Source organism: Anopheles moucheti, chromosome 3 (assembly GCF_943734755.1).
Source record: "Anopheles moucheti chromosome 3, idAnoMoucSN_F20_07, whole genome shotgun sequence".
Classification (NCBI taxonomy): Eukaryota; Metazoa; Arthropoda; class Insecta; order Diptera; family Culicidae; genus Anopheles; species Anopheles moucheti.
In genome coordinates this window covers 10143819-10154280 of record NC_069141.1, presented here as the reverse complement: position 1 = coordinate 10154280, position 10462 = coordinate 10143819, and the positions used below count along the sequence as shown (strand labels likewise).

The following is a 10462-nucleotide window of genomic DNA, read 5'->3' as shown; positions in this document are numbered from 1 at the left end:
TATCGGCAAAAAAAAACCACTTCAACAACTCTAATGCAATACAGCTTCTACACGTTCCTAAAGTAACCTTCACATGCTGACCAAATCGATATGTTACGGCTATACTGTTCCGTTCAACGATAGCATAAAAAATGTAAACAAAGCATGCTCTATATGTTGTTCAACATCAGCTGATGTTGAAATTCGTGGTGGGAGCACAAATTCCTTTGCAAGTGAAAGGAGATGAAAGTGGCTCCCGCGTGCATGTTGTGGTTTTGAGGAAGGTTTGGACGAGAAAAGTCGTAGCACAACAAACGGGAGAAAAACTCGCGCGGACGCAGTACGCACTCCCGGTGTTTATTGAAAGAGATAGGTCCCGATCGGGTACGGCTACAACTACCGGGCGAAGAAGAAACCAGTCCGAGTGAAAAATCGATACCCACAGAGCACTTTTCGATCGATGGATTTCGCTAACCTGCGAATCATCACAGTGAATCAGAGTCCAGTTGCTTCAAATCACTATTCCTCCGATTACGCTTATCAGCACTGTGGTATGCGATATTACGCATTTGTAGCTGTGGTGGAAAAAATCATCCATAATCGACACACTTTGTTCTTCAAGGTGGTGGCAACCAATTGAACTTCCGCAGAGGGGAGTGACGATGTTGCAATTTTTCACCGTTTCGCGAATCGTTCATGACCGCACTTCACCGTACCACGACTGCTCACCTTAAATGCTGCCTTTTGCACACAGCTAAGCAGCATAATTAACTTAAACTAATACACAATTTCTATCGAAAACTAACAGCATCACAGAAAGAACTTGCACACCCTGCCACCATCTTGGATTTTGATAAAAACCTGACATAAACAAAGGCTGCTGTCATTCCATACAGACTTCGTAACGCTGGCAGTGCGTTATTACGGCCGAATGAACACGGAAAGAACCCTACAATCGTTACCTCACTACCCAAGCGGCAAAATCAGTTACATTTTCGACTCGCTATTGTCCGCTTTATTGAAAGGAAATTGCGGCTCAAAACGAATTATCACCAAGTAATTGGGTTTACATATCTGCATTATATTTGATACGTAATGAATTCCATCTAGTAAAAGATTGCTGATACGATTATTTGCTTACAACTCAAAGGTACAGCTTTCTTGACAACAGGTGGCGTTGCAAATGCCAAAATTTTGTGATTTGGGTAATATTCTGTTGACAACCATACACAATACCACAACAGCCGGCGTTTGACAGTGGGTTTGTTTACCTGCAATATTTTTTTTACTAAAACCATCCAAACGGAAACAACCATTAGCTCTTTACTAATGTTACGGCCAATTTAAGTTGAAATATAGAGGAACAAAATCAGTTTACAATTATTTGTATACTTTACATCACATGGCTGCACACGACGTATTATCGTTAATGATCAAAGGACCGATATCAACAGCAAACAGTGAATAAGCGCTCAAAACAATCGTGAAACATATGCAAAATGAACAAAATTGTGCGTTATTTTAAACCAATTTTGTCCTACCCGCCAGTTTGTGAAATACACAAGTGATCGCAACATCAGTAGCGTTGCAAAACAGCAATCCAACTCCACCAATTGTGTGCCTAGATTTCGTCCACCTCAGCTCTCATTCTCGATTCACCGGACGCCGGACGTGTACACATTTCCGACATGGACTACTACTACGATGATTACTACGATGAGTACTACGAACAGCCGGACTTGGCTGCGGCACGTATGTTGCATCGAGAACTCAACTTCGAGGAAACGATTACCAATTGTGTGCATCCTTCGCTACGGTTTGCAGCACAGTACATGACAAATTTTGTCGCTGTCAACTTGCTGTTCAGTATTCTGGTGCTATGCTTCCGGAAATTGTTTCCAAGCTCCAATCGATCGTTACATTTGTTGAGCTGCATTTCTGGTGCCGTTTTGCTGTATCGGGTAATTGATCATGGGTTCTACCACTTCCTACAACTGGCGGTATCGCTATACGTGGTGCAATGGACACTGCATCGATGGTTGTCCGGCAGCGGACGATACATCAAAACACCATTCATCGTTATAGCGTATGGCATTGGAAATCTGTTGGTTAGCGAACTGCTGGAACCATCGCCAGAGACGTGGAATCGCATCCGCGGAACACAGATGATCTTGTTGATGAAGACACTTTCATTAGCCTTCGATACGGAGGAGACTCAAAACCTACGCGATCAACTGAACGTATTGTCATATACAGGATATATACTCTGCCCAGCAAATGTCGTGCTTGGACCTTGGATCTCTTTTAATGATTATTTGAGTATCTGGAAACCGTCATCGCCTGCATTCGGTCAGAATGGATCTTCCGGTCAGCGGATTCGAATACATGTGACCAGAATACTGCTTAGCGCTCTATTGGCAGTTGGATTTTTGATTACTTCGAATTGCATGATCGATTATCTGCTCGCTCCGATTGCCAGCTGGAAGTGGGTCCGGGCGTACGGTAGAGCACTTTCCTTCCGCACCAGTCACTACTTCATCGCCTATCTGTCTCAATGCACCATGATCGCGGCGGCAGTCGACTGGAACCCCGTAAGCTCACCGTTGGCAGTGGAGTTTCCCCGCTCCTTGGTGCAAGTGGTGACGGCATGGAACATACCGATGCACCTGTGGTTGAAACGTTACATCTTCCGTACCACCAAACGTCCGTTCGGAACAGCTGCCGCCATTGCCATCACATACATCATATCGTCGCTGCTGCATGGATTGCATTACCGGCTGTGGATCACGCTGCTCACCATCGGCTCGTGGACATTCGTGGAACATGAAATACGAAAGAAGCTCGCAACGATCTACTCGGCGTGTGTCCTCGTTGGCAAGTGTCCCGGCGCGTGCACCGTGCATCAGCACAGGAGCAAAAGTGTGCTCTGTATCGTTATTAACGCGCTGTTCTTCACATTGAATACGTTCAATCTCATCTACCTGGGATGTATCTTCGAAACAACGGAAGGACCACCGGAAGAAGCTGATCATGATAAATCAATGTTCGGTCGTTGGGCAGAACTCAATTATACATCCCATTGGTTGCTCGTCTTCGCCTATCTGTTCTATTTCGTGATCTGATAATGAGAGATATATCCGATCTCTGCATAAGTCTACGTAAGATCTTCCGCAACCCAAAGCAGTATTCAAAAAACATTTCTAATTTACAAACGAGACACTAGTTGTAGCGTAATCAAACACAAGAAAAACAGTCAATTTAGGCCATCTTCAACGCGCACAATTACTAACAATGTGATATGTTTTAAAAAAATACATCGAATTGTCATGATAAACAAACGGCATATATATGCAATTAAAGGTAGCTACTAACCAATTATTGATCAGTCAAATGCGACAGCTCTCTTAAATAAAACCAAATCGAAAAATAAACTGTACGCAGTTAGGTAGGAATATGATATCACATCGTTGTAGGTTAATTCTTCAATTTGTTCTGCTCTTACCGTGTTGAGCAAACTCCCCCCAAATAGCTACGGCCAACAATTTTTCGCCCCTAACCAAAAGAAGAAAAAAACTGAATTGCGAATCGTAAAAATTTTGCAAACAACCGCAAACATTAAAATTCATCCGAATATTCACGGCAAGCAACAGTCCTACCAAGTGTGTGCCATGTTCCTCACAGGTCATTTACGATCGCTTAAGATCGCGGGCAGTAGGAACCATTTTCATATTACGGCCAAACGGTCAAACTACGCCGAGAACAACTAAAACATACCCCGTACGAACATAGTAACGCTATTGTGTGCTAGGCAACATGACGGCTTATAACGGAAAGTGTCAAAGATTATTTTTGACCGCAGCACGCCATATGCTCCGCAAAGGGGGGATGATCTCCTCGTTTAGAGCAAAACGGACCAGACAACCGGTTGGCTGACAGTGGTAGCGGTACATGTTTGATTCTCTTTTGAACCACAAGGCAATTCGTGGAACGGCTCACAATCTTCGCAATGCCGTATATAAAGCTGGCAAGCAACGATGGTTCCGCAACATTCTCACTTACTTTGCTAGCTTTATTCTTCTACTATATAGCGGTTTATTGTGTGGTGCCTTCGGATTTCTACACTCATTGTAAATATAACTGCTTTGCCGCACCCTTTGCTGTACAGTCTGCAAAAGAGTAACAAGATCGCTACAATAAAACCGAAAAATATGTCACTTTTACTACGATCGAGTGATTTGTTGAGGGAAAATTTTTGACCGCGCGGATCCACACGGCAACCTAAACTTCTAGCAAGCTATAGAACAGCCTGGGAAACAAATCATAACCGGATGCCGTGCATCAACAAACCGGGACGACGTCAGACTTAATAGATCAATCAAATTACTGCTGAAAAGGAAAATACGGCAGCGATTTAGGATCGCTTACCGATGAAGCGATTCTTCTTATTTCGTTGGGAATTCGTACTTCTACGAGGTCGTTGCGTCTGTTGAAGTTTTTGGTCGACACGCGACACAGCCATGAAAGCACTTCCTGGTTGCGAGCGATACATTATTGAAACCCATTTCACCTCTAGGGCCGCATGCCAAATGCACCCAGAAAATGATCCGTAGCCCTTCTGGTGGGCATCGTCCTGCTTACATCGGGAAACTGCGTCACTGTGAACCATTGCGAAAGACCCCGGGGAAAACACCCTGCCAGCACAACAAATGGCAAATCCAACGTTGCCCGCAGTGTAGCGAAGGGTTGACAGAGCCAAGCGCAAAAGGAATCCCACCGTACTATCTTATAAAATTAATCACACTTGCGTCCATCCCCTGGTTTGTGCTGCAATAGGCGGGTACACTTTCGCGGCTATTTCCGCAAAGCTGTGGCGCGCAACATTCGGTGCCGAATTGTTATCCGACGTGCCGAATATATAGCAGGCGAGAGAGAAAGAATGGGAAGATTCACCGGTGGACACGTTTAACATGTGAGCATGCAAAAATAAATGTTACCCACTCTCGGGTTTGCTTTGTGTCTCCGTGGGTTTAATTCTTCTTGCCCCTTCACAAAATTAACGGGGACCTAGAAACAACGGCAACGGCAAAGGGTTGTTCCCCGCCGGAGTAAGAGCAATTGCTATCGCTGATACTGCACTTGCTTTTCAGGCGTTTGTTCTCTTCTTTTCATTCTATCATAACAATCTCATGTGCACGACCTGTGCACCTGTCGTCGGTTGTCCGCCACACTTGCAGATAAGAGCACTCTGACGGATACACTGACAATGAACATGACATCAACTGACAGGGGTGTTGGCACATACGGTCGGTCGGGATATTTTGTAACGATCAAAATAATTACTATCCGAACTAGTCTTTCGCAGGAGCGGCACCATTGTTTAAGTTGTTCCAATGTAATGTACAACACAAGGCCAATTTTGTTGCTGATAAGAATATGTTTCTTGTTTGTAATCCGGTTTATTGTTGAACTACTACTGAGAGACTAGATTACAGAATTCAGAATTAACATGATCGATAGCTTTACGCAACAATGTAGAAGATTACAGAGGCCTCTAAAGTACCTGGGGTCTAAGGTGACCAGGAAGGTCCTCCATCTTGGTTGATTCTAAAACAACACACCAGACAAATAACAGATTGGGTAAAATAGTGTTGGGTATAAGGAATCTTTTGACGGGAATGATGCATATTAATCTTAGGTGAGGAGTTTTTCAATTTCGGAATCGACTCGTACTGCAGTTGCCACTCGGGAGAAAAGCTAGTAATCAAAAAATAGCTTAATTCCTGTCCCTCTGAACTTTAGCTTTAAGGCATTTTCTTTAGAGTTCGCTATAAAATTACAAAATGTTTTACACAAATTGGCACCTACACCGAAAAATATGTAGCGAATGTGATCTTTAGATCTGATTTGCTCTCGATCCATAAAGTGAAAAGATTACTCATACTGAGGAAGTGGAGTGGTAAGAAAAAAAAAAGACTAGCGAACGTTATGAACCCTCTCAATGACCCTGTAGTGCGGTCAGCGGAACTTTTTGGGGCAAATCTCTGACGGAGAATCTTCTTCGAACGTTTTCAAAAGCAGATGCGATTAGGCGATGAAAAATCTCACCATTTTTAGTTTTACATTAGCCTTTGCTAAGATCCTTGCCAGCTGGTGTAAGATCGCCAAGAATCGATGCATTTTTCTTGAAACATCAATACGAAATTGTAGATCGTGTTAAAGAATTGAGTTCAAGCACAATTTGTTTCATTCAAATCATCATTTCTTTAAAGCGTCATGCGAAACAAACCCTTCTTTGCATATAAAGTTAATCTACAACCGAAAGTAGATCAGGAAGGTTAGATCAACTAACAACGATGTGACGATATATGTAATCTCCTTAGAACATCTTGGGTGTCTTGGGTGTAAACTTGATCAGTCAATAGCTACTCAAGAGCCCTAGTTCATGAAGTACTAAGAGAAGTTTTACTCTAAGCACTCAAGACAGAGACGATGTCCTTGTTGGAGGTATGCTAATTACTCTAGATTTCATAAGTTTTTTAGGTTTTTATTGCCATAATTGAATCGAATTGAAATTTAGACACTGTTAGCACTATAAATACTAACTTGTGACCTCAGTAACGTTCTTACAGTGATCATCCGATACAACCAGAAAGAGTTACTCATAGTTTATACATAATTTTAACATAAATGATGAGACCTACATCTGCGAACATGTGGGAATCGTACACAAAGAAACAGAAAATTTATTACACTGCTCGGGACAATCTCAGAGAAAGTATCTGTCTCCAATCATCGGTATCGCTTTTGAAATAAAAAAAAATCCATGACCTCTAGTGCAATGACTGCCCGAATGTCTGCCCCTCCGCCCAAACTTCTGCTGAATTCGCATGCACAGTAGCACCACGCAGCAGCACGGGTCAAAATTTAGTGCGAACGGTAAATTTCCACCCCTGGGAGTAAAATTAGACTCTGTTCAACTTTGGCGGACGGAACATACATACCACACCGCCGACCGGCTGGCTGGCTGGCTGGCTGGGGTCGGGCCGGATGGGTCTCGAGGTCCCGATACTATCCATCTCAGCCGCGTATTGTGTCCCGCAAAACTCATCAGGGCACTCAACACACGGGCATCGCGGCCAAACCATCGGTACGAGGCGAAGGGGACACCACACCCGTAGAAGCGCCATCAGTGTGCTGTTAAAAATCAGCACTGCTGAAGGTAATTTCGCTCGCACCGCGTACACACACTCTCTTTGTCTTGTTGAAAAGAGATTAATTTACGCAATGTTCTTCGCACCCCGTGTACCCACGTGTTCTTGTGCTCCCGCCGGTCACACACCAATGATATATTTATTTCGGTTGTTATGCTTCCTGTAACGGAATCTTTTCTGTTTTCTGCTTCCCTGTTTGCCATCACGCCGTCGGAACGCTGCTGGTTTGGCGTAAACCGCGACGAGACCCGGCATGCCCCGACCGGGAACAGGAAGAACCCAAGGAAATGTTGCTTCCCGGGAATGCCTGCTATCACAGCATCAAGACAATTAGCGACGCGAAGCCGCAATGCAGCACAAAAAGGCATGCAATGATACTTCCCGGTTCTAAGGTTAGAAAATAGCTACTAAAGCCATTTGTAACACAGTGTCAGGGGTTTTTCAATTACCTTAAAAGTGTTGCATTATTTAAGACATATTAATTCCACTGTTGGAAGAGCATCATTAATAAAGAAATAAAAATCCCCTCCCCAAAAGTGATAAGGTAATGTTAGTAGCCAAACCCAACCGTCACATATCATAACAGTGATTATCACAACGATCATCGCTGATTGTGATAAACTGTGACACTTCATGATTACGACAACGTGCTTCAAACACGCGTGTTTTGTCTTGTTTCGTGACATATCCTTTCACACACACACACACACACATCCGCCCACATGTGTGGGGGGGCGATTGATCGCACATATTCGGCGGTGTCACCCCCTACACACTTTTCAGCATGTGTATGAAATAAAATGTGATGAAAATGACGTTGGAAACAGACATTGCTTTGGTGTTCCGTGCATTCCCCGAGAGACACCCGGAAATGTGACAATTTATGTTCACACTCTGGCCTTTGAGAAATCATTTGGGTTCATTGGTTTTATTTAATGTGAACGAGATGAGGCCGTTATTCAGGTGTATTACTTTCAAGATATATCTGGACAAGGTTTATATTGTTATGGATATGGGCACAAAATGTCGTCCAGAAAATCGACAACTACCTCGAGATGCAACATCAAAAAGCAGAATATTAGTGTTGTGCTCAACGAATCCTTCGAGAAGAATCATTCAAATTTGAAATCGACCCTCAAAACCTTCATGATTCCACAGAGCAGATGGCAGATCAGGCCACTTGGAGACCTGAAGTAGATAGGCCGAATTTCGGCAACTGAGCGGTGAAGGAAGAAAGTATATGACGAATAAGACAATCTTGCTTGATTCATGAATCATAGAGGATTTGGAATTTTGCTGAAAAACGCTGAGGAGAGCAAACTGCCATTGTTCGGTTTCGGTTCGAGTGATTCCGGTTTTTTTTAAATCATCGGCGTGAAAATCGCAACTTCCGCGAGGGAAAATAAGACAAAATAAAATCCACAGAAAGCTCCACAGAAGGAACTTGAAACAGTTATCGATTACAAATAAATTAAGCTACTGAAATTCCTGCTCCGATAAATAAAACAAAACACAAAGACAACCGAACCGAAAACAAATGATATCATTGAGTATAATCCCGAAAATTCCCTTGTATGTTTGCAAATTTCTCCTAATCGTCTGCAAATATCTCACGAGTGGCAAAATTCCCCTACACGGTTGAAAAAAAAATGTTGGAATGTTCCCTTATACGATTCGAAGCTCTGTTGTAATATGGATGTCCCTCAGAAGTGACATACGAAAAGGTTACAATATACAGCCACAAGCAAACGTAGAAGATCGTACGATCTTCTTAAGCAACGCATGACACCGGTCGCTGACACAATGCTCATCATCATTTGCAACAAAGGCAAAGGCCGCTGGCACGTGGTCATTGGCAATAACAAAGTAAACGATTTGAATTGATACGAATAAATACTTTTGCACGCGTTTGGTCGCCAGTGAAGCACGAATCATCATTTGCGCGATCATCGTGCCAGCAGCAACCAAACAACAACCGGGGGGGAAGGGGTGACAAAACTTTGTGCCCGTGCCAATTCGCACTTAATTATTTAATTCACGGTTAACTGCACATCTTTCTGTGTGTGTTTTTTTTGTTATTATTATTAAATCCTCAGGCTCATTATATTTCCCTTTGAGCACCAAATATTACACTTTCGCGTTTTGCGGTGGTACCGCTGTGGTACCCGCTTCCTCTTTATTGTTGTAGTGTTTGCGTTTCGTCGAGCGAATTCGTGTTCGCTTGCCCAATCGAGTCTGGTTTGTGGTTTGCAAATTGTATTCACTCGAGTTTGCCCGCACTCAAAACTTCCTTCCTTCCCTGCCCCCGCCGGATTATTAGTATGTGATCCATTTGTTGTCGTTGTGGTTGTTGCGTTCCGAACCCAAAACTCTTGCTTTCCCCTCTGTACCGGCTCAGGTCAGCTGGGGTACCGATCCATTTGGCCCAAGGCCTAGGGTTGGCGGCATCCGATCCCCAGGATCAGGGCGATCGTGTTGCAAAGCGCTAGAGCGATGTGTCTTGCAACACGCACTCGCGTATGTTGCACGGGAGCTAAGCCCCAGCAGCGTTTTTAGCGCGTTTGCGCAAGCGCTAAGCAATTGTTTGAAGCCGCTTGGAATAGCAGTCTCGCAAAATTGCACCAAATAAGCGATATTTGTTTAAAGAAAATTAGACAGTAACAATAAAATATTTTAAAACGATCGATAACTAATAAGGGAGATATTAATGTTATTTTTTATAATTGCTAGTGTAATTTGAAGCTTAAGACATATAAATTTTGAATAGAGAAACTCCAAGCAATACAACTCGATACACAAGAACCAAGAAGTGTAATGCTTGATTTAAGGGAAAATTTAATTATTACAGCCATAAACCTGCAATATTACACAAAAAAGGAATAAGAAAATTAACATAAAATGTATAATTAAGATCTAAAAAGCTAAAGTTTCATGCCCGGGATAAGATAAACCACAACTAGGAAATGTTTTGTACTAATCGCACAAAATGCAACACAAGCAATGTTGATAGTACGACAAAAGCAGTCACAATTGGAGGAAATATTAATTTATAAAATAAAATAATTAAAATAATCGAATTCCAACAACTACAAGCTCCAAAACTACTCATCACGAACAATTCTATGTAACATGCTGCAAACAAAAATTATTCACTTACTACCCAGCTAATACTTCAATTATCTAATATTTCCTTCAATACTCCCGTTTAATTTTTAAATAATATTTACTTAAAAAATACTACGATAAATATTATCATAAATCGACAAATTAAT

The 10462-nt window shown here is 42.6% G+C and overlaps 1 protein-coding gene across 1 annotated transcript; it reads left to right on the top strand.

Annotated features, from left to right (window-relative positions):
• Positions 1-1667: 1667 nt before the first annotated feature.
• Positions 1668-3380, top strand: LOC128303936 (protein-serine O-palmitoleoyltransferase porcupine). The gene has a single exon (XM_053041040.1). The coding sequence runs from the start codon at positions 1668-1670 to the stop codon at positions 3099-3101; it is 1434 nt and encodes a 477-aa protein (XP_052897000.1). The 3' UTR covers positions 3102-3380.
• Positions 3381-10462: the final 7082 nt, after the last annotated feature.